This window comes from Aegilops tauschii, chromosome 7 (assembly GCF_002575655.3).
Source record: "Aegilops tauschii subsp. strangulata cultivar AL8/78 chromosome 7, Aet v6.0, whole genome shotgun sequence".
NCBI classification, from domain to species: domain Eukaryota; kingdom Viridiplantae; phylum Streptophyta; class Magnoliopsida; order Poales; family Poaceae; genus Aegilops; species Aegilops tauschii.
Window position 1 is genome coordinate 411,324,090 of NC_053041.3, and position 24,044 is coordinate 411,348,133.

At 44.7% G+C, this 24,044-nt stretch overlaps 2 protein-coding genes across 2 annotated transcripts; both read left to right on the plus strand.

Moving 5' to 3' along the window:
* Nucleotides 1-2,547: 2,547 nt before the first annotated feature.
* LOC109748264 (phospholipase SGR2) lies at nucleotides 2,548-18,906 on the plus strand. Its single transcript, XM_020307300.4, has 22 exons — nucleotides 2,548-3,037; nucleotides 3,413-3,513; nucleotides 3,855-4,013; nucleotides 6,957-7,112; nucleotides 7,595-7,666; nucleotides 7,739-7,876; nucleotides 9,096-9,146; nucleotides 9,969-10,139; nucleotides 10,675-10,824; nucleotides 11,295-11,360; nucleotides 11,452-11,964; nucleotides 12,167-12,254; nucleotides 12,351-12,463; nucleotides 12,547-12,619; nucleotides 13,217-13,319; nucleotides 13,587-13,680; nucleotides 13,784-13,846; nucleotides 14,008-14,056; nucleotides 14,142-14,242; nucleotides 14,628-14,674; nucleotides 14,766-15,011; nucleotides 18,197-18,906. The coding sequence occupies exons 1-21, from the start codon at nucleotides 2,791-2,793 to the stop codon at nucleotides 15,007-15,009; spliced, it is 2,799 nt and encodes a 932-aa protein (XP_020162889.1). The 5' UTR covers nucleotides 2,548-2,790; the 3' UTR covers nucleotides 15,010-15,011; nucleotides 18,197-18,906.
* A 1,011-nt stretch (nucleotides 18,907-19,917) lies between these two features.
* LOC109748268 (glycosyltransferase BC10) lies at nucleotides 19,918-22,978 on the plus strand. The gene is made up of 2 exons (XM_020307304.4): nucleotides 19,918-21,317; nucleotides 21,950-22,978. The coding sequence occupies exons 1-2, from the start codon at nucleotides 20,742-20,744 to the stop codon at nucleotides 22,589-22,591; spliced, it is 1,218 nt and encodes a 405-aa protein (XP_020162893.1). The 5' UTR covers nucleotides 19,918-20,741; the 3' UTR covers nucleotides 22,592-22,978.
* Nucleotides 22,979-24,044: the final 1,066 nt, after the last annotated feature.

Sequence of the window (24,044 nt, forward strand, 5' to 3'; positions counted from 1 at the left end):
ACAGGTACCAATCTGAGGTTTTGAGACAAAGATTGGATACAAGAGATGAACTAGGGTTTGAGAGGAGATGGTGCTGGTGAAGATGTTGATGGAGATTGACCCCCTCCCGATGAGAGGATCGATGGTGATGATTTCCCCCTCCCGGAGGGATGTTTCCCCGGCAGAACAGCTCCGCCGGAGCCCTAGATTGGTTTCGCCAGGTTCCGCCTCGAAATGGTGATGCTTCGTCCCGAAAGCTTCCTTCTGATTTTTTCCAGGGCGAAAGACTTCATATAGCCAAAGATGGGAACAGGAGGCCTGCCAGGGCGAAAGACTTCATATAGTCCAGAAAGACTTCACCCTCGTGGATGATGGGTGGCCCCCCTCTGGTACTTTCTTCTCCCAATATTTTTTATATATTCCAAAACTGACTTCCGTGGAGTTTCAGGACTTTTGGAGTTGTGCAGAATAGGTCTCTAATATTTGCTCCTTTTCCAGCCCAGAATTCCATTACCGGCATTCTCCCTCTTCATGTAAACCTTGTAAAATAAGAGAGAATAGACATAAGTATTGTGACATAATGTGTAATAACAGCCCATAATGCAATAAAATATCGATATAAAAGCATGATGCAAAATGGACGTATCAGCCTACCCCTTCCTTTCCTCCTCCCTCCTCTTTCCTTCCCCCTCCGGTGGATATGGAAAGGGGGAGGCCGAATTGGGAGGCGCCTAAGTAGGATTCCTCCTACTTGGGGCACCCCCTTGGCTGCCTCTCCTCCCCTCCAACCTATATATATGTGGGGGGGCACCGGTAGAACACACATCAACAGTTGTTAGCCGTGTACGGCGCCCCCTCCACAGTTTACGCCTCCGATCATATTCATGTAGTGCTTAGGCGAAGCCCTGCATGGATCACTTCACCATCACCATCACCACGCCGTCATGCTGACGGAACTCTCCCTCGACACTTTGCTGGATCAAGAGTTCGAGGGACGTCATCGAGCTGAACGTGTGCAGAATTCAGAGGTGCCGTACATTCGATGCTTGATCGGTGGGAACGAGAAGAAGTTCGACTGCATCAACCACGTTGTCAAACGCTTCCGCTTTCAGTCTACGAGGGTACGTGGACACATTCTCCCCCTCTCGTTGCTATGCATCTACTAGATAGATCTTGCTTGAGCGTAGGATTTTTTTGAAATTGCATGCTACGTTTCCCAACATAAGTTTCCTCCTGGCTGTCCATATTGCCCATATTGTCGCTGCCAAACGAGTGATGTCATCGTGGGAAAGAGCATCAAACATCGTAAAAAGCGAATTCCTTGCCAATAGCTCTGTAGTGGCAATCATATGCTCAAGTAACAATGGGTCTACTAATGCCCACACACATCTTGTCATTGTGCACTCAATCTGGCTATGCTTCCACGAATCTTGCATCCCGCACACACTGCAACTGTCCTCTGTAGTCATGTTTCTGTGTTTTCGCACATCTTCCGTAGGAAGGGAGTGTCGGGCTAGCCTCCACAAGAACATTTTAAGCTTTGCTGGAATCGTCAGATGCCATAGAGTGTCCCACGATCTCCTCTCAACAGCCGTCTTTGAAGAACCCGACCTCTCCTCTAGCCAGTCTTCTCCCCTCTTCTTGGTTTCCATAACCATCCTATATGCCAGACGAACAGAAAAACGCCCTGACTTTTCAAAATTCCACGACCAAAAATCCTGTATGTGGCAGGTGCATATTGAATTTTGCATGATTGCCGCTGCAACATAAGAATAAATACATGCCCAATTAGAGCGGCATCCCACCTTGCCTCTGGACCATTTATTAACTCACTAACAAGTTACGGTGGATATGTTACCAATGACACTATCAGACGCATATTCTCTGGCCTTGGTATGCAATTCATGTTCCGTATTTCTGTAGACACCTCATTGCCAATTCTCATTATTAGTCCATGTTTCAACACATCCCGTCCTTCTATCATAGACCTCCATATCTGAGGCGGGTGTGAACCAATCTCAGCACTCAAAATATCCGTATTAGGAAAATATACCGCCTTCAGAATCCGGGCACTTAAAGATTCAGGGTTATCAAGAATCCTCCACGACTGCTTAGCCAACAGTGTCAGATTAAATATTTTAAAGTCTGTGAGACCTAGTCCCCCATATATTTGGGCATGCACATTGTGTCTCATGAGACCCAATACGGCTTTCTTTGTCCGCTTTTGCTCCCCACCAAAAAGACTTGATCATGGATGTAAGATGCTCACACAAACCTCTCGGTAATTTGAAGCAAGACATAGAGAAAATAAGGACAGCTTGCGCTACTGATTTCACCAATACCTCTTTGCCGGCAGAAGACAACACCTTTGCCATCCATCCTTGTATTTTATGCCATAACCTTTCTTTCAAATACTTGAATGCTCCATTCTTTGAAACCCCCACATCTGCCGGCATTCTCAAATATTATTCATCGGAGTAGAATTGGATTTCCAAAGTGTTGGGTCCTTCGTGGGCCTTCTATTGTCAAAAACAGGGTGTTAAAAGGAAAAATAACGTAAACTGGTGCGGTGCAACCACAGAAGACAGAACCACTGGTCCGCCGCTTCCGTGTCACGAGCACACGACCGGCGGTTGAGCTGGGGGTGTGAGTCAGACCGGGAGGAACCATCCGGATCCGCCCCGTTCCTTCTTTCCTTCCGACCCACGGCGAGCGAGGAGACCCACCTCGCCGTCTCACTCCCGTTCCACCGCCACCGCCGCCTCCTCGCCCCCTTCCGTCGCCGGCGCCCCCGAATTCGAAGCGGCGCACATGGCGAGGCCGGACGAGAGCTGGGCGCGGAACACCTCCCCGGGGGACGACGCGTCCACGAGCCACGCGCCCCACCCGGAGGGCGCCTCGCCGGACTTGCTGCGGAACACGCCGTCCAACATCGCTAGGCTCGAGGACGCGATCGAGAACTGCGCCGCCCGCCGCAAGTACCTCGCTCGCACCAAGAGCCCCTCCGACGGCGAGGACGTCCGCTGGTACTTCTGCAAGCTCCCCCTCGGAGACAGAGGTGCGCCCTCCTCCCTCCCTCCCCGCCTGCTTACTCCAGCCGATCCAGTTTCATGTACCAGTAGGCCTGCTAATTAATCTGATGCGTCGTACACATCATCGGTGCCCTGCTTCGCTGATCCCATGATCACCTGACGCTAATTGGGTCGTAGGTTTCATGTGAACCGGTTTTTCATTTGACTCTTAACGAATGGCTTGATGTAATGCCAAAACGCACGTTTGTGCGGTCCCCTAAATCTGCCAATTGGGCTCGTAATTTATGATCCGTGCAGCGGCCAGTCAACGTGTGAAGTGAACTGCTGAATTAACGATGTGTAAGTTAAACCTGTTACTGAACTGACCCTTGATGGTCTTGTGTGGTTGGCTGTTGATGCAGTGCTCTCTTCTTCAGTTCCGCGGACGGAGATAGTTGGGAAAGGAGACTATTTCAGGTTCAGCATGAGGGACTGTTTGGCGTTGGAGGCGTCTTTCTTAGAGGTCACTACTTTAAATGCCGATTATTTACCGCTGAACGTTTATTCGCAAGATCACATAAGCTGTAGTGACTTAGCTATAGCTAGCTGCAATAAACGCAAGATCACATAAGCTGTAGTGACTTAGCTATAGCTAGGTGCAATGCCACAGCTTTTGAAAAACAGTTCATTTGGGAGCAATAACATTGGCAGCACAAGGGATCTCCAGTGTGTTATTATAGGTTTGGGCTGTGCTAGTTTATTTTCTTTGACTTGGTTTATTTTTTAGTCTGTATCCCCTTTATAATGTAAAGGGGGTTATAATCTTCATATTTGTTATATCATCATTGTCTTACTGGTTTGTAGAGAGAGGAATCACTACTTGGGTACTGGTGGAGGGAGTATGCGGAATGCAGTGAAGGGCCAACAGGTTCCTTGGTTAAAGCTGATATGTCAGACTCTGAATATTTGTATAAGGTGGAGGAGGAGCGGGTTGGGGTTCCTGTGAAAGGTGGACTATATGAGGTTGGTATTTTTATCTAGTATATCTGTCACTACTCATACGCTACCAGGCTCTCTTCTTCGTTTGCAAAACAGTTATGGATCTATCATCCATATTACATTCTACTCAGTGTACGCAGTTATGACAAAAAAAATCATTAGCTAACATACTTGAAAGTAAAAAAGCAATACCATATTACAGCCATATAACAATACTAGCAGACAGAAGGCGCGGCGGCACGCCGTGCCCTTGGTTGATCCCGCGCGTGTTCTTTTGTAAAGTAAGAGAAGGGTGGCAGTGTATTGAGGTTGAGCTGGTTGCGAAGAAGTCTTTTTGACAGATTCCAGAATTCTTCATTACACATTAGCAGACCATGAAAACATAATCAGAATCTGGAATCAGTTGTTTATTATTTGACATTTCCAACTTCTGTCTACTGTCTAGCTATCAAAATCTGATGCATCATTAACAGAAATTCAACGCGTATGTCTCCGCGAGAAGTTAACTTTATAATCGTTGCAAGTTCAGAATCAAAGTATCTTACTATTAGCCTAGGAAATCTGCAGCACGATCATCATAAGAAAAGCAGTACCACAGAGAATGCCATCTACTTGAATGAATATCTTTCAAGATGGAAGGTAACATATAATGTTGGAGGATGGATATCCACTTAGAAATGCACAACAATCAGTTACAAATCAGTGGGTTTCTCATCTCTACCAAATAAGTAAGGCCAAAAAAAGCTAAATGAGCACAGCTACCCCACAACCTAATTAGTCGGCTGTCAAACTATGCTTGAATGCTTTAGTTTTGCCATTCAGAACATGTGTACTTCTAAAAGAGAAACCTAGAACATTTGAAAATGAAGACAGAGAAATACTAAGAGATTGATAAATGAGAAGACCTCGTAAACTAACTTTAAGGAACTATACTGCTTCAGTGCAAGGTGGTCAATCATCTGCCAAGAAAAAGTAGCAGTAGATTTTTGTCTGTATAGAAATGGACGTTGAATTTGCAAGGTTAAAGTAAAACGATGTCCATATAACATATAGCATTATTCATGTTTCGCTGAACTAAGGTGGCAGAAAAGAAACAAATATATTAATAGCATATTCAAGAATATATTTTAAGGGGAATCATTACCATATAATCAATTATAAGTGTCCTTCAGTACACAGATTTGAATTAGGTGTTAGGACTTGTAACAATTCTCGATTTCTTCGCTATGCACTATTCATAAGAAAAAGAACTTAGTGCCCCTTTGTTGTAACAGTCTGGCCTAAATAGTCGGTGATGACCCCAACCTAAAACACATTATGGGATGCGCTGCAGCAGAGGTTATCAAATTTATCAAGAATTGGTAGAACATCAAGTAGGGTTACCAAACTGAAATTCCCCTTTGTTGTAACAGTCTGGCCTAAATAGTCGGTGATGACCCCAACCTAAAACACATTATGGGATGCGCTGCAGCAGAGGTTATCAAATTTATCAAGAATTGGTAGAACATCAAGTAGGGTTACCAAACTGAAATTGCTTAGTTTGACGACCTAATTTCTGTAAAGCTGGGTTGTTGGAAGAAACTTAGTATGTTAGCATCTTAGCCATGGAACGATATGCTAGTGGCACACAAAGTTAAAGACAGGATGATTACAAAAGGAAAAAAAATCAGACACTATTAATTGGTAACAATACCAACTTGGCTAATCACACCAGTAAATTTAATCAGGGTGAAATCACATTATCTTATTCTTATACAACATAAAAGTGTACAGGAATTAGTTAGTTGAGGATATATGTTGTTGTATTGAATTATAGGTAGAACTTGTAGAATCATAAAACTGGGCATAGTTGTCTTATTGAATTATAAGATAGTACATTCAAGCAACTGTGAACTATATTCAACTTATGAAGGGAAACATATTACTTACCATTGCACTTGCTTAGTTTCTGAACTGGAAGTCGGCAGCATATCCACATTAGTAACATCTGACATAGAATTCAAGTAGGCTTTCAAAATGCTAGGTCAACAACAGTTTTGTAAGGAGGTTCTCCCTTCTATTTGAAAATTCTCTCCTTATCAATCCAACAATTTTTTTCTGGGATAAACTCTCAGAGAAACTTGTATATTGTACAGTGGAGTTCATCGTAAAACTTAGCAACAGTTAAAGTTGGGATCAATTGAACCCCAACCGCGATACAACGACAGTTTATACTACACTTTGTAAGTAGCACCAACGTACAATCCTTTTCTACTTATGAGCTAATGGCCTACATCATGTAACAATAGTGGTTGTGAACTTGTACATTAAACTGGAACAATGTTTTGCCAGTACTATTATAAGATTTTCCAGAACAGTGTAAATGCAATAACAATTTTAACTGAAAATAGTGTTTCTATTGCGTTTATAAGATATTTTCTGAAGTTCGAGACAAGATTCCCAAAGAAAATGGTTCAATTTACCATGCTAGGAGGGGAGATGGGTGACCGGCGCCTCCACCTCGGCTCCATGGAGGGGAGAGGAGGACCGGCGCCAGGAGGGGAGATGGGGCCTCGGCGGCGGCTTACGGCGGCGGGGTGGTGGGCGGCGGCGGAGGAAGAAAGGGGAGAGATTAGAGACGAGGAAGAATAAATGGGAGAGGTCTTTGAGAGTACGTAGAAGAAAGAGGAACAAGGTTCAGCCTAAGCGGTGGATTCCTTTTGATGCTAAGTCAAAGCGGTGATTGGACGACGGTGAACCAACCAAACCAACACCCATAAAAACAGGTAGCAAACACTGGAGAAAAACCAGCAGTAAACCAGATGAAAACCGGGGACATGTGTCGCTAGGGAAAGAGCTCCCGCCCAGCACTGGGAACGCATTAGGAGTCGCCCTACCTTATAGCCATCTTAAATCTTTTATATATTCTAGTTTTCAACCATACTAGTGTTACTTATTACTCCTACCCGGTCAATAATTATACTGCAGGTTGATTTGATGAGACGTCATTGCTTCCCTGTATATTGGAATGGTGAGAATAGACGTGTTTTGAGGGGCCACTGGTTTGCTCGAAAAGGAGGTCTTGATTGGATTCCCTTGCGTGAAGATGTTTCTGAACAACTTGAGTTAGCATATAAGTACCAGGTATGAAAATGTGCCGTGTGTTTACTCTTTAGCAACATTATCACGTAAATCTGCCGTGTCTTTATTCTTTAGCAACATTATCTGGTAAATTGTGATATTTGGGATCAATACGTTGTCTTCACTGTTCTGGATAGTACTCTTATAGTTTCGACTAGATAATGTACTAGTGTATATACCAAACTTGCTTCACTAGTCATCGAGAATAATACTTGGCCATCACTCCTGTAGGAAAAAAAAAACCCAAACCTGTTTCACTAGATAGTGCAAATTAGTTCAGTGGGTTGTGAGCTTAATTCTGAACAGTGGGTATCATGTTAATGATGGCAAACAATGTTATTTAACTATATGTGTGCAATGAGAGGGGGTGGATATACCATTTCTGTCAAATAAAAGTTGTCATGGTACAGTGTTTGGGTTTTCAATATCCGTACTCCCTTCCCTGGTTCAGAAAACAGTTGAACACCCTATCATTGTCAAAATAGGTCTGGCATCGTCGTAAATTTCAACCTTCAGGCCTGTTTGCTGCGCGGGTCGATCTCCAAGGAAGTACACCGGTATGTAATTTTCCAATAATCTCTTCTGAACTGAGAAAGAGTTGGATGAAGGCTGAAGTATATTTTGTGCAGGGATTGCATGCTCTTTTTACAGGAGAGGATGATACTTGGGAAGCTTGGCTTGTCTTTGATACAGGTCCTAAACTAGGCAGCAACACAATCAAATTAAGGCGTGGTTTCTCTTCTTCTGGATCTGCAAATCCTACCCAGGTGAGCAACCATGTTAAAGTGTTCTAATGTTATGTATGTATATCAAGTGCTCCTGACCTCACTTTATGAATGGCTTAGAGAAGTCAATTTTTTTTATCGCCTGAAATGATGAGATACCTGAACTGTTTATATCCTGTCTTGGCAAATATTGATGCTTATTGCCCATTTGGTTTGTGAGAACAAAATATTGTCCACGATGTGTTTTACACTTTGGCTGTAGAGTCGTATGATCCAACATCAAGAAGGATTGGCAAATTAGTTGAAGTTGTATTTTATTTATCGTGTTGACTATTGAAATGTAATTTGATTTAGCACCTCTTGAGATGGCTAAGGACTATATGAGGTTTGATAGACATACTATAGACTGCAGAGCTGAAGATCCTGATTTCATCACTCACTAGCTGTGATGTTGCATCAGTTCTTGCGGCAAAAAAGGAACCAATTCTTTTTGGACTAATTTCTGTCTTGTTAAATCTTAGTGTTTATTGCTCATCTATATTATTCTAAGTAGATGATCCCATTTTCAAGCACATGCAAGCCCTCCACATAATCAAGCACACGCAAGTCGTCCACATCATCAATTTTTATTTTTTCAGCAACAAATAATTTGACTGAAACAGAAGGTCACAAGGCACTATAAAGTGCAGTACTATCCATTTATTGTTAAGTCTGCTACCGTTCACATGGCAAGAATGTGGAGGGGTGTTATTATCATATATCCTAATTTTATAATCGATAATTTATTGTCATAAATTTCCGTAACAACGCGCGGGATATTATCTAGTTCAGTTTATCAGCCCAGGATGTTGGCTTCTATGCGGTTTACACTTTGGCCGTAGAGGCTTATGAGGATTTTGATAAACTAGCTAAAGTTGCATCTTATTTGCTCTTAAGATGAACTGTGGACAGACATACTATGGACTGCATAGCTGAAGGTTGTGGTCTTGTCACTCACTAGTCATATTGTTGCATCAGTTTTTGCAGCCAAAAAGGAGCCTAGTCTTTTTGCGCTAATTTTGCAGTGCAATCGTACTGTTCTTGCTCAGTTTGAGATTTCGTATCAGCACCGGTCACCTGCTAGTACAAATCTAGAATGACTGAATGAGAACCTGACACCTTTTTCGGGGGTTCTCTTTGTAATCTTTGAGCTATCTTCTTATTTATGCGAATCTGCCTCAGTGTCTGCATTGTGTATAATTGTTATCTGATTCTCTGCCAGGATGAGTTGCGTCAACAGAAAGAAGAGGAAACAGATGATTACTGCTCTCAGGTATTTATTGTTTCAGACATCTGTTCTCTTATCACAGTAGCCTTTATGATATTATCTCCCAACCAAAGGATTATATATACACACTTATTGCAGAAAAATAGTTTATAGTATTATGCTCCACTGCAATATCTGGCTCATCTGAATTCCATTCTGCATCTATCAACACCCTTCATGTCATCAGAGATTTTCTTATATACTCCGTATTTTATAATAATATTTAGACATATGGCTAGCATGTAAGATACCAACGGGGTGTTTGGTTCGAGGAATGCTCCTCATGTCTTTGCTTGCTCGAGGTAAGGAATGAATCAGTTCATCACCATACCACCCCTCACGAGCACTCATTCTCTTAGAGAAATGAGAAATGAGGTCGAATCACTAAATTATGGGTGTTAGAAAGACTAGAAATGTAGTCGAATCGCTAAAATTATGGGTTGGCCCCATGATGGCCCAATCCATCTGAGTATGAGATGGTTCCGCAAACCAAACATATACCATAAAAGGATGTGAGCATTATATGCTAAGTGACATAGAGTGCACCTGTACATAATTGTTCATGAATGTACTTTACGTGGTTTCAGTTAAAATTGAACTAAAACCACGTCACTTATCTTGGGACGGAGGTAGTAGTATTTATCCCATAGTTTCAAATTGCTTAACCTTAGCCATCCACCTTACATCTGTGATTGCCATATTCATGGAAGATATAAGCCTTCCATGTTTCCCCTTACATGCATGTTTAAGGAATTTCCCATGAACTTCAAAAAGTCTTCTGCTGAAGGCTAATTTTAGTTGCTGATGTATGTTATTATCTCTTAATAGGTTCCAGTTGGTCATTTGGTATTCATGGTTCATGGTATCGGACAGAGATTGGAGAAAGCTAATCTTGTTGATGATGTAGTCGATTTCCGCCGTGTGACCGCTAACCTAGCAGATAGATACTTAACTCCTTATCAAAGAAGTACACAGAGGGTCCTATTTATTCCCTGTCAGGTAAGATTTATATATTTTCGGAATTCAAAGTCACTACTTCTGATCTGTGGAAATCTCTAGCATTGTTATTCATCATTGATTGCCTTGTTGCAAATGACAAAACAGTTGACCTGGCTATATATAGCATGGCTACTAGAGATAGCCAGCAGCTGGCTCTACTATTAACCATGCTCTGATAAAGGAAGCTTGTATCCTGGTTCATGCTTGCTGAGTTAACATACAATCTCATTTTAAACAGCTTCATCATCCACTGAAACTTAAACACGTGCATCATGTTACTTTTGAATTGTGACTTCTGTGTTTCATTAAGTTATATAGCAGATTGGTATTGATCATTTATATACGTTATTTATTACTTTCAGGCAGATATAATTATTTAGTTAGTCACAACAACTGTAGCTTATGTGTGTAACTAAGTATATTGCACTTGCAGAGCAGCATGCTGCCCTTTCTGTTCTATCCTGATATGAAATCCTGTTTCATCTATGTTTTCACTGGCGACTTTTATGTTTACTATCAATGATTATTATTGCAGTGGAGGAAGAGTTTGAAGCTCGGTGGTGAAAACACAGTCGAGAAGATCACTTTGGATGGAGTTAAAGGTCTTCGTGTAGCGTTAGGCGCCACCGTTCATGATGTTCTATATTACATGAGTCCTATCTACTGCCAGCATATAATTGACTCGGTATTTTGCTTTATCGTCACTATTTCTGGTTATTTCCCATTGTTTCCTTGATTTCTTTTTAGTAATAGAACATATTTTTAGTAGTTCCTAGTTTCAAACATTGGCCTTCGAGTATATTTTGATTCTTATATTCTGCTTCAAAAATTTCTACATTAGAACATGGAACCCACACAAAGCTCATGTCATATGTTGGGTTGAGGAGAAAGCAAAGTGACGGAATTATGAAACAAAAGCCCGGTCGCTTTTCAAGGAAAATTCAGATATAAACCAACAGCTAATTTGTGACATGTAGTATATGGGTCAGATCAGTTCTTTTTTGTTAAAAACTTGCGTGTCATGATAGTTTGGGAAAAAAAGTCATGGCCGTGTTTTTTTTTGCTGCATTTTTAGGTGGAAAGGGGCGAACCATCACCCTGTTCACCGAGTCTTTTTAAGTAACGATAATAAGTAACAATTCAAATTTATAACAGGTCTCGGGTCAGTTGAACCAACTGTATATGAAGTTTCTGAAGAGAAATCCTGGTTACAGTGGAAAGGTTTGCTGTTTATAGCTTGCACTACAATTCTTATTCTGATTGCACTTCTTTTCTGTTGGTTAAACAACTGCTTGTCTTGTTTTTTTGGCAGGTATCATTATATGGCCATTCGTTGGGAAGTGTTCTAACGTATGATATACTTTGCCACCAAGAATCCCTTTCCGCCCCATTTCCAACAGATTATTTTAAGATGGAAGTTTCGTCTGATGAAGGCCAAGTAGGAAAAGGACCCAACACAATTGATCATGACTCTGGTGTAAAAGAGCATGATACTTCTTCCACTTCAGGGCATTCATGTGTAGATAATGTAAATCGTGTGGATGAAGAGAGCACCAGAACTGATCATTCACTTACAGACAAGACTGTTCTGCCATGTGTGCTTGAAAATGTGCCAAACAATGATGATGCACTTGAATCACCTATTCCAGTTGATGGGGTGCAAACTGAAGTCGAAAATCAGGTTGAGAATCATCAAATGACATATACTGAAGGAGTTACTCCAGCTGTAAGCACAAAAGATGCTGATGAGTGCATTTCAAGATCCGCCAAGGAACTCCATGAGGTCCCTGACAAAGACAGATTAATCTCATCACTAGAAGAAGAGGTGTGGATCTATTGAATTTGGCTAAATTTTATGTGCTTATCATCTAGGATCTATGTAATCGCATAAGAAGGCTCACAAATATATGATCAAAACTGAAGAACTTGTTTTAGAACCCAAAATTTAGGGTGTTATCTTGGAGCACCAACTGTGCGAATTTAATTTGCATATCGTGTTGATGCCTAGATTTCTATGTTGACTGCAGGTGAGCCATCTTAAAGCTAAACTAGCGGAACTTGAGCGACAGAGTGATTCAGTGATTCAAAGCATCAGTAGTGTTCAGTCTCATCAAGGTAACACGTTGCTTTTGTTCCATGAAATTTCTTTGGAGACTGTATATGCTTGTATTTGTGAAGGTTTAATCAGATATTTATGTATATTATTGCCAGATAAAGATGCTAATGATACAGTGAGCCTAGTATCAGACAAACTTAACATAGGGCAAGGTAGCACAAGTCAGTCCTACAGACCACGTATTAGATACACTAAACTAAATTTTAAGGTAAACTATCGTTGTTATTGTTCACTGATGCTTTTATTTTTTGACATGTTTATACCATCATCACATCATTTTTTGATACTCAGGTTGACACATTCTTTGCTGTTGGATCCCCTTTGGGAGTCTTCCTGTCGCTGCGGAATGTTCGTATTGGTGTTGGTATGTAGCATTTGACTAAAATATGCTTTGCCACAGCAGTGTTGACACTATTTTGTGGTTTATATAGTTTTCCTTAGTACTCTTCATATATTTAGAATTAAATTATATCACATTTATCACCATTTATTTATAAAATGAGTATTTATCTTATATTACAAAACTAGAAAAAAAATATCATCTGTGCTGTGTTTAGGATAGCATAGACCAAGGGCCAGTGAAGGCTGTAAAACTAAATGCAGGGCTCCACAACACTTCCTCTTCAGTGTTTCACCCCCCCCCCCCCCTCCCCCCCCCCCCAATGCCTCCAGAGCGCTTTCCTTCTGAATGAAATGAAATTATGACCTTTTGTATAGATGCATTGTTGTGTCCCTCTGCTGTATTAACATGGATGGTGTCTTCATGACTATAAAGTCATTATTAGCATAGCTTCCTCTATGCATCTATCTTCCTGCCGTATCACTAGTGTCTTGATGACTTTTCATTTTGGAAAGGTCTATGGGGAACCTTAACCCACCTTATGATTTCTCATTGCCCCTGGCAATTGGCAGTTGATGATCTGCTATCTTATTTCTGAAATTCGTAGCTTCTTTTTTAAAGGCAGGGGACAAGATTATTGGCAAGACAAGAACGTTGTTGAAGAGATGCCATGCTGCAGGCAGATGTTCAATGTTTTTCATCCTTTCGATCCTGTAGCATACAGGTTTGTAGCTTCCTTGCATATTATCGTTTTAACCTTCTGTTTAGAGAGCTGGCCAAAGATGCAATACCATAATGGAACTAAATAACGCCAATCTGGTATGAATTAACATGTTACATAAGCTTCACCACTTTTGCTGAATATCCCTGAAGGGACTAAGAGCTTTGCCACTTTTTAGATATGTTCCTTTATTTTACTGGAATAGAATGCACTTAATCTGTTGCAAAGTGGGGAACATGGCACATAAGTCTAGGTCGGCTTTTGTTGCAGAGTTGAACCACTTGTATGTGAAGATTATGTGAACAAGCGCCCTGTTGTTATACCCTACCATAGAGGCGGAAAGAGGATACATGTTGGAGTGCAGGTGGGTTTTATGTCATTTAACCGAACTCACAAAGGAGCATGTCTGTTTCTAACTTGAGGCTGATTTCTCTCTTATATAACTAATTTGGTTTGATATGTTACAGGAGTTCACAGAAGACGTTGCTGCACGTTCTCAGGCTATTGCCCGTCAATTCAAGTCATTGAAGGTTTGCCTTTTGTTCCGATACGCTTATATGGATTTAGTGCATAAAGTTTTAAACAATTATGTGAATCTGGGTGGGGTTTGATGTATTAACCTTTGATACATGTGAATGATAGAGAAGCGCATGGCTCTTACCTGATGAGTTGGTTTGTTTGTTCTGTTTAGGTCAAAGCGGTAGCTGCCTTGTTATCACTGAGCAAAAATGACACGGAAGGTAATTGATACATCAGTTTTTATTAGCTTTTATACACAATCTGAGCGAGAAACAAGCAGTGTTCTGATCAATTGTTATTATTTAGAGGACGATGAGAGCACCAAGGAGGAGGAGAGATCATATGGTTCCATGATGATGGAAAGGCTGACTGGTTCACCGGATGGTCGAGTTGATCATGTGCTTCAGGTTATTAAGCTCTTGCCATTTTCTACTCTTTGTATTGGTGTACTGTTGCTTACTTTAGTCATTAAAATGAACGTGCTCCACTATGCACGTAAATGGTATTGTGCAGTTGCTTTAGCATAAGCCATGTTGTAGCTCGGCGCACACCTGCATGTGTTCTCAATTCTCATCTAGCGTTTTCAAAAGGCAGCTCAGGACTTTCGGGTGGTGGACAACATGTACCCACTGGCAAGCTAATAACTGGCCGGGTCCCTAGTCCCCTCCTGTCAACTTGACATGCTTACCCTCCCCTTCTCCATTTTGGCTGGACTAGTTTGCCTTTCTTGATTGCATTTGCAGTGAGTGCAAATATTTCAGAGCTTACAATCTTATAATAATCTAATTGCAGGAGAAAACATTTCAACATCCATATTTATCCGCTCTGGGATCTCATACGTGAGCTCACTCATCGGTTCTGTTGGTTTCCATTTGTTTTTCCCCATGTCTATTTCACATGTTTAACAAGCCTCTGGATTGATTCCTGTAGCAACTACTGGCGGGATCATGATACTGCTCTCTTCATTATCAAACATTTGTACCGTGATATACCTGAAGAACCTCCAACTGATGGAACTGGAAGTGCACCCATTAGACTGTTCTATGTGAGGGATCCAATTGCTGAAGACACTCCCCTGACATTTTCAGACCACTCCTCAGTTAAGGAATTCTCCAGAAAGGTGAAAACTTATTCGAGAAAGGGGGAGGATGATGCAAACTGTGAAGCCTCTTGATGGTATGTTGACATGTTACTTTTCATCTACTCCCTCAGTTCACTATTATAAGATGTTTTTGATATTTCAATATGACTACATACGAATTGAAATGAGTGAACAAACACACTAAAATGCGTCTATGTACATGCGATTCAGAAAAAAGTTAGAACATCTTATAATAGTGAATGGAGGGAGTATCTTCTAGCATGCTACATGTGTAGGTTGGTTAATGGTTAGCGGCACCAGCAGTCTATAAAGTTCATCATGAATAGTTGAATGAGAAGTTTCAGTAGTTCAGTAAGTCACACCTAGCCGCCCTGTTGGTGATTCTCCGCCTCGACATTGCCCAAGAGGATAGGCTCCTTTCTGCCGACGAGCGTCAGCTACGGGCTAGGCTCAAGAGAAGAGTCATTGCCTTGGCTGTGCTTGAAAGATCTCGCAAGAAGCAATGTGCAAGAATTTGCAACCTTAGGGAGGAGGACGCGAGTACTAAATTCTTCCGCCGTCGAGTTAATGCAAGAAGGAGAAAAAACCATATCCACTGAATCAAGAACGAGCATGGGTGGGTCACCGAGCACGAAGCCAAAGAGAAATTAATCCAGGATCATTTTTCCAATGTCATGAAGAGAGGCCCCAAAAGCCGCAAAGTTTGCAATTGGGATGAGCTAAATTTGGAACCGCTCGACCTCCATGGCCTTGACTTCCCGATGACCGAGAGTGAGGTCCTTGAAGCGACCAGCGACATGCCAAGTGACAAGGCCCCGGGGCCGGATGGCTTCACAGGCCTATTTTTCAAGAGGTGTTGGAACATTGCAAGGCCGACTTCATGAGGGTCATTAGTCATTTTGACTCCCTTCACACTTCAAACCTCCAGTGGCTCAATTCCGCAAACGTGGCGCTCTTGCCTAAAAAGGAAGGGGCGGAGGGAATCACCGACTATAGGCCCACCAGCCTCATCCACGCGATCGTGAAAATTATTGCGAAGGTGCTCTCCTTAAGGCCTGGCCCCCACATGACAAGGCTCGTTTCCAGCGCCCAAAGCGCTTTCATTAAAAGAAGCATCCACGACAACTTCTTGTATGTTTGCAATCTCGCTCGGCGCCTTCACAAGAGCAAGACCCCTTCCCTCTTCAAGCTTGACATCTGCAAGGCCCTCGACACCGTGAAGCGGGAGTATTTTCTCGACCTCCTCCAATGGCGAGGATTCGTAAGCAAATTTATGGATTGGATAGCGGTCCTCCTGAGCTCCTCATCGCTATTGATTCACTCCAAAGAATTCTTGAGGTTGCTACGAGAAAAGAGCTCCTCCATAAAATTAGGGGAAGGGGAGCCATGATGAGGACCTCTCTCTATGCGGATGACACAGCCGTCTTCTTGGCTCCTATCAAAAGAGACGTCGATAACCTTGCAAGCATTTTGAGGGGCTTCGGTGAGGTCACGGGGCTGTGCACCAATTTCCAAAAGAGCTTTTTTGTGCCCATCTGTTGCAACCATCTCGATTTGCGTCGCCTAACCCAAAGGTTGCCGGCAACTAGGACTCACTTCCCTCTGCGATACTTTGGTCTCCCTCTCTTATTTTGGCAAGTATAGTTGGTGGATCTTCAGTTTTTAATAGACAAGGTTGCGAGCAAGCTAACAACTTATGAGGGCCAAAACATCACCACCATCCGACGGACGACTCTTATCAAGTCCGTGATCACCTCCTAGGTGGTCTACTCCGCCACACAGCTGGTCATCCCGCCAACCATCCTTCTCAATGTAAACAAGCTTGAGAGAGCTTTCCTTTGGTCCGGTCCGGACAAGACGACGGGTGCAAAATGCAAGGTGAATTGGGAGATTGTTTGCCAGCCACTTCAATATGGGGGACTTGGGGTTCTCAACACCAACAAGTTTACGCGTGCCCTCTGGTTGCGATGGTCGTGGTATGAATGGAAGGAGCCCACCAAGATGTGGGTGGGGATGGGGAACCCATGTGACTAGGACCTGAATTTCTTCTATGCATCCACCACTATCATTGTTGGTAACGGTGCGAAGACCCCCTTTTGGGATTCACCTTGGCTCCTTGGACGCAAGCCAAAAGACATTGCCCCGCTCATTCATGAAGCGTCTAAGAGAAAGAATTGGAAGGTTCAGGAGGCCCTCAAACACAACGCGTGGATTCTCAAGATCAAACATCCCGCCAACGTCTCCGCGGAGCACATCACACAGTTCTTCACCCTTTGGGCGCTTTTGCATGAGGTCCAACTCGATGAGCTCACCGAGGACGACATCCTATGGAAGCATACGGCTAGTGGGCTCTACCCGGCGCATCCGCATACAAGGCGCAATTCTTAGGGATGGTTCTCTCACCCATGGATAAAATGGTTTAGAAGGCTTGGGCTCCTCTAAAAGTCAAGTTCTTTGCTTGATTGGCTCTACAAGATAGAATTTGGACCGCCGATAGAGGCGAAGCGTGGGTGGCCCAACTGTGATCTTTGCCCTCTCTGCAAGAGAGTACAAGAATGTGGGACTCATCTCTTCTACAAATGCCACTTCACTCGAAGGCTTTGGTCTTTGATCATTGACAAATACCACATTCTCGGACTTGACACCACCGGCTGGCCCTTGTTCGACTCGGTTGAGGCTTGGTGGGCAAGTACTTGCGACAATGACACGCCAAACCACCAACCAAAGGCGTCTCTCACCATGCTTGTTTCGTGGACTATGTGGAACGAGCGAAACGCAAGAGTCTTCAAGCACAAGAGCGCACCGCCGACTATATTGCTTGCCTCCATCGAGACCGAGGCCAACCTTTGGATCATCGCCGGTGCAAACAAATTAGGGTCCATTATTTTGCGAGAGTAATCTCATGTCGTGTATTCGGGTTACTTGTAACAAACTCTATCCTCTCTTATTTAATGGATGAGGCAAAGCTTTTGCCTCCATTTAAAAAAAAGGGTATGTACTGGAAAACATCTTCCTCATGATGGGCGCATATGTTTTGTCGAACCCCGAGAAAACCCATTCGTAGGGTTTCATTTTGCTGTATTTATCCCCTGTAAATTTTCTAGTGATTGCCAACTTTTTAACTATAACTCCTAGTTGATTGTTTGCATCCAGTATGTTACCCCATATGATCATTAGGGCAGTAAGTATGCTGGGGACGTGGTTTGGCTTGCTTTCAACGAAGACTTGACTGACTCACAATGTTTGATTTTCTGTTCAGGTGACCACTGTATGTTGCGACGTGATATCGTCTTACGATTTTCACCTAGCAGAAGTGTTCCGCCAGAAGAAAAACCCCTAGCAGAAGCGTGATGTACATAAAAGCACCTGGCATAGAGGGACGCATTGCACAGTTTGGGGAAAAAGGGGGATACATTGCTGGTGTGCATCCTTGTCACTTTGGCACCACAGATCAGAGTCAGAGCACACTTGCGGGTGAATGGATGTTGCACATAGAATTATGGCCCGGCACATGCTGTGTATAACTTGTTTACCTGTATCTCTAGCAGTAATTTTGTACATACATATACAGATATAAAAGGGAGAGAGAGTGTAAAAAAGAGCGATTAGATTTGAGATTGAACACCAGGTGGAAAAACAGAGGTGCATTCAGAGGAGCACGTCGGATGGCGATTGCGCCGGGACAAGAGCGAGCAGATGTGCATTCTCACCTCATGTGTAGAGAGTAAAGAGCCTTTGCCCAATGTCAAATTCTCCATCCGGCTGTAAAACAAACATCAAAGGACAAACAGAGGAGTCAGCAACGCCATCTGTCGAAATCCCAGGAAATACCCAACCCAATGTACACTTGACTTTTGTCCCCTGGCACCAGTTGAATGATAATCTGTCTCGCGTGTCATGGAAAACTCGGTCAAGAAACGGCTTGGCTTGATTGCGATAATAATAAACGTTGGTTGATATGGAACGAAACTGGATTGTCGTAAGTGTTATAACGACGGTCAGTCGGCTGGCTGTAATCTGTGCCACGTTGACGGCCGTGTCCCGTCCCTATCATGCTTACAGTTTTTGGTCAGCCGCACAAATTGACCGCAAACGCGATTTGCCTGGGCTGGTTTGACCGTTTGACGTGGTCACTCCCCTCCCGCCTACAACCAAGAACCAACCTACGTACAGTACTATACAGGTGCACTACACGTGCATGCGCCCGACTTGCTCCAAGCCTCCAACTGATCCCTAATTACTTCCATCCATGTGTTTGCCTGCTTGCTTGTGTGCAAGAGACGCTGACCTGAGTTTTTTCTTATGGAGGCCATGAGCTTGTAGTTATCCATGCATGCGGGGTGCTTTGGTCGGCTCGAGAGATGAGATGGCCTCGTCCACCTTACATAATGATGCGAGAGTGTGAGTGATGAGTAGAATGATTGGATGTCATGTATAGTTTCCCATTTCTATTTTTTTGAGGGACCATTTCTATGCTAGCCTGGGAAGGACATAGCGTACAGGCTCATTTTATTCCTGATGAAACCAAGCCAAACGGGCAACTGATGATGATGATGATTAGTAGGATGCCTTGCACCCACCGATACGTAGGATTCATGCAGGATCCAACAGTGATGTGGCTGTCCCCAAGTAGAATATGCATTCTTTGGGTTGGGAGGCGGAATAGATTAAGCTAGCATCCGATACGCAACGACCGAGCACATGCGTCGTCCCGCCTCACGAACTGCAGTGGAGATTCTTCAAAAAAAGGAAAAAAAACTGCACTGGAGTGGCGCTGGCTGTAGGCTGCCCGCTTTGGCTGGCTCGAACCGCACCGCACCGGCACCACCCCCACTCATCCAAATCAACCAACGGCACAAAACCGAACCGGCGGCCAGCCGCTACGGCCATCCTCGCCCTGCTCCCCCGCTCACCACCATAATCACGTGTCCTCTTGCTCTGCGACTGACGTGCGGCCCACCACGTCCCACGCCCCCACGCGGCAGTGCCACCAGCGCGTGCGACCACGTCGCTGGCCGACCGTCCGTTCCAGGCCGCCAAAAGCAACTTTTACCACTCACCGCGCGCGCCGCTGACGAGTGGGCCCGCGACGACGCGTGAACCGGCCCGTCACCGGGGCCCGCCTGTCAGACACACCTAGTACTACGAGTTACGAGTCACCCCCGGCGCCGCTTCCGCGACCGTGGGCCCGCGTCTTCCAGACCGTTTCTTCCCACCCAAATCAATTACTTTTATCTTTAGCAGAAATAAGATCATCGATCAATTACTCCCCCCGCGGCCTTGGCCTCGGCCTCTTCTTCTCGCCGTCCGCGACGACGACTCGGAGAAGAAGAAGACGAGGAGGGGGAGGGAGCCAGCTCCCATAAATACCCGCCTCCAGCTCCGTCCCCGAGTCGAGTCGAGTCGCTTCGTCCTTCCTTCGGAGCTGGATCGGAATCGACAACGACCTCCCCCTCCTCCGCCACGCGTATTTCCTCCTCCTCCTCCGCCTTACCCACTAAGAAACACAGAAAGAAAGATTACCAGCCTCCTCCTTGCCGTGTTTCCTCCCGTCGCCGCTATAAAGGTCCTCGCCGCGAGCCTTTCCGCGTGCCGTGTCCACCCTTGGCCTTTTTCGCCTGGATCCATCCGGTCCGGTTAGGATTTCCCCTGCCTCCAGATCGGGGCTCCCCCCCTGCGGATTCCGGTGCCGAAAAGGCCCCATCTTGCTCGCTCGTTCCCTCGCGCCGGCCGATCTCGCCGCCAGCGGAACGATTAGCCCGCGCTCGATTTGATTCTCGGCCTGCTTCCCGCCGGCCGTCGCGATGTGGGGGGACTCGAAGCCGATGCTCAAGTCCCGCGGCGGGGCCGGGGGCGGCGGCGGCGGCGACGAGGAGGGCGACTACTTCCCCAACACGCCGCGCAAGGACTGGTCCACGGGCCTGCTCAAGCTCGTCACCGCCATGGTCATCTTCATGGCCGGCGTCGTCATCGGCCTCTCCGTCAGCGCCAACGTCTCCCGCTACTACTACAACTCCCACACCGAGCTCTTCTTCCCCACCGCCACCTACAGCTCCTGCGACCGCCGGGGCGCCACGGGGGACTGCGGCCCCGGCTTCAGGGCCTTCGTGCACCCGCCCACCCTCGCGCACTCCATGACCGACGACGAGCTCTTCTGGCGCGCCACCCTCGTGCCCACCGCCGAGGAGTTCCCCTTCCAGCGCGTCCCCAAGGTCGCCTTCCTCTTCATGACCCGCGGCCCGCTCCCCTTCGCCCCGCTCTGGGAGCGCTTCTTCCGCGGTCACCAGGGGCTCTTCTCCGTCTACCTCCACACCATCCCGGACTACAAGCTCAACGTCTCCAAGACATCCCCATTCTACGGCCGCCAGATCCCCAGCGAGGTACCATAACCAATCTCAGTCTCTTCTTTCCTTCATAATTTACCTTAATGATATTGAACGAACCGTGAAAAAATCATATTGTTAGTTAGTTGGACGAACTATGTTGTGCTGCTTGCGGAGAATTTGTGGGCTGTGGCTGATTGATTCGTTAGCTGGTGCCTTGGTGGAATGAGTCGGACAACCGTTGTCGTGCTAGTTGGTGGTTGCCATGTGCTCAACTTGATTCATGATTGGGATATGTGCATGTATTTGCTCTAGCCTCTAGGGGAATATGCTTGCTTGACCCCATGCCAGGATGGTGGGTAAACTACTCGATGGATTCTCCAACTAGTGGTGCTCACGAATGTTGCTAATATTGTGATCTAGAGATGCTTAATCTACAATATTCTGCTTCAATTTATCCACTAAATAATTAGTCAAGGATGTCTTATGGTTGGGAATTTGTTTATTTGTGTAGTCTGCTTTTCTTTTATGTTTATATATGGGGCTAAAGTGTCAACCTCAAATATCGATGCGATGTTTGCATTCTTTCAGTATTTAACAGTGTGAGTGCCCTCCATGTGCGGTTCTCGGACCCTGATCAACGGCTAGTTTTGATAACATATTCTGATCCTTGTTTATTGCCAATGCAGGAAGTGTCTTGGGGATCAATAACCCTGGTTGATGCTGAGAAGCGCCTGCTGGCCAATGCATTGTTGGATTTCTCAAACGAGCGTTTTGTTCTGCTCTCGGAGAGCTGCATTCCGGTGTTCAACTTCCCAACTGTCTACGAGTATCTCATAAACTCGGAGCACAGCTTTGTCGAGTCCTACAACATCGACACCCCTCAAAGCGCTGGCCGCTACAACCGTCGAATGGCCCCTCACATCTTGCCGGAGCAATGGAGGAAAGGGTCAGAGTGGTTTGAGCTTAACCGTGAGCTGGCCGTGCGTGTCGTAGCGGACTACAAGTACTACTCGATCTTCCGGAAGCATTGCAGACCATCTTGCTACCCGGACGAGCATTACATACCGACCTATCTTCATCTGTTCCACGGGTCGCTCAACGCCAACAGGACCATCACATGGGTCGATTGGTCAAGAGGAGGCCCGCATCCAGCGAGATATGGTGCTGGAAACATCAACGTGGACTTCATCAAGGCCATCAGGAACAATGGTACGCAGTGCCTCTACAACTCGAAGCACACTTCGGTGTGCTACCTCTTTGCTAGGAAGTTTGCTCCCAGTGCTTTGGGACCATTGATGAACCTCACTTCGACGGTGTTGGACTTTTGAGCTTGGCTTCCGTTGGCATTATATTATCGAGCTATCTCCATCCACGATCACTCGCTCGCGTGCCGGTACCGGTCAGGTGGTAGAGGTACTCTGCTAGCTCAGGGACATGTGTCTCTTCTTAGATAGATGAGAGACTGCTGTCGAGGACGCTTGGCTGGCGGATGACGCTGTGTGGGACGGTGAAATTTACTTCACTTATCCTGAGGCTGATTCCCGAGTAATGGACGAATGGCACTACAACATCCAGAGAGGACATTTTCACCTCCCATTCTTTTTAATATATCATAGCTCTGTGATAGATCTTTTTTCTCTTTTCTTCTGCCCCCATATCACTTATTGTAATGACCTGGTCAGGATGCTAATTTTATGTGAATATAACTTGCTCAATCATTGCTTGGTTTGGCTTGGCTTCAAGTCTGGCGTTGCCAGATGTCGCTGCGCACTTGATACATAGCCACAGGCTACAGCCTCAAAACCTTTAAGCAACAGCTTGCCATTGGTGGTTGTGACTTGTGAGGATGCTCTGGTCCATGAGATGAAAGCTAGTGTAGATAGAGAAGTTTGTGGATGTAGGCAGAATATGCCACCTTCTTGTGGCACCGTCTCCACAAGAAAGGAAGAAAAGCTGGTTCTTTTTGAAAGGCACACATGAGTAGGCCATCTATGTTGCTACAAATTCTTGGACTTGCTGTTACAGATTGTACTTGTTTGGCTGTGAGACTGCATAATAGTATTTGGGGGACATGCTTAATTGGCCTGTGCGTTTGGCAGCTGCACAAAACCAGGATTGGTTGGCTAACATGGGAGACATGATTTTAGGCTGGCGTAGCCCACACACGCTCTTGTCATGCACAGGCACAGGTCTATGAATATTTCATTCTAAAATAGAAGAAAGTCAGTGATTAATTTTTTGTGTGATGTGTGTCTGACCTGCACAACAAGTTACTATAATCTGTGAATGGCCTACGTGGTGTTTGTTTAGGATTTGTTCTGGTTTGATATATTTGGTGAAATTGATGCGGTATTTGTTAAAACAAAATAATGGAAACGGTTGAGATTTTGGATGAAAGTGACTGTTGCTGCTCCTTGTATTGCTGCCCTGGCCCATGAAAACGATGCCTTCTCATAAGGCCCTAAAAAAATTACTGTACTTTGAGAAAAAAAAGGGAGCATCTTTGTTTAGTTTATTCCCGAATGATGCTGCTGAATCTAAGGGCCTGTTTGGAACGCAAGGTCATCATCATATTTGAAAAATCGTAAGGAAATGGAAATGTTTCCGGTGTGCGAAAATCAAGTATGGGTTGAGCTGTTGCAAACTATGCCTCATCCATCCATCATTCATAGTGTTTGCAAGTGGTGGTGTTCAAGTTGAGGAGCATGGGTGCTAGTTGGAATGCGTACATTCCTCCTTTCCTTTCACCATCGGTCTTCAGTCTACCACTTGTTGCTTTGC

What these genes read in the sequence shown, in the direction of transcription:
- LOC109748264 (XM_020307300.4), top strand. Translation starts at nt 2,791, where the DNA reads ATGGCGAGGCCGGACGAGAGCTGGGCGCGGAACACCTCCCCGGGGGAC. An exon ending in AGTTAGCATATAAGTACCAG is followed by an intron (nt 7,113 to 7,594) that starts GTATGAAAATGT and finishes TTGTCAAAATAG; the next exon opens with GTCTGGCATCGTCGTAAATT. An exon ending in TCCTATTTATTCCCTGTCAG is followed by an intron (nt 10,140 to 10,674) that starts GTAAGATTTATA and finishes TTATTATTGCAG; the next exon opens with TGGAGGAAGAGTTTGAAGCT.
- LOC109748268 (XM_020307304.4), top strand. Translation starts at nt 20,742, where the DNA reads ATGTGGGGGGACTCGAAGCCGATGCTCAAGTCCCGCGGCGGGGCCGGG. An exon ending in GCCGCCAGATCCCCAGCGAG is followed by an intron (nt 21,318 to 21,949) that starts GTACCATAACCA and finishes TTGCCAATGCAG; the next exon opens with GAAGTGTCTTGGGGATCAAT.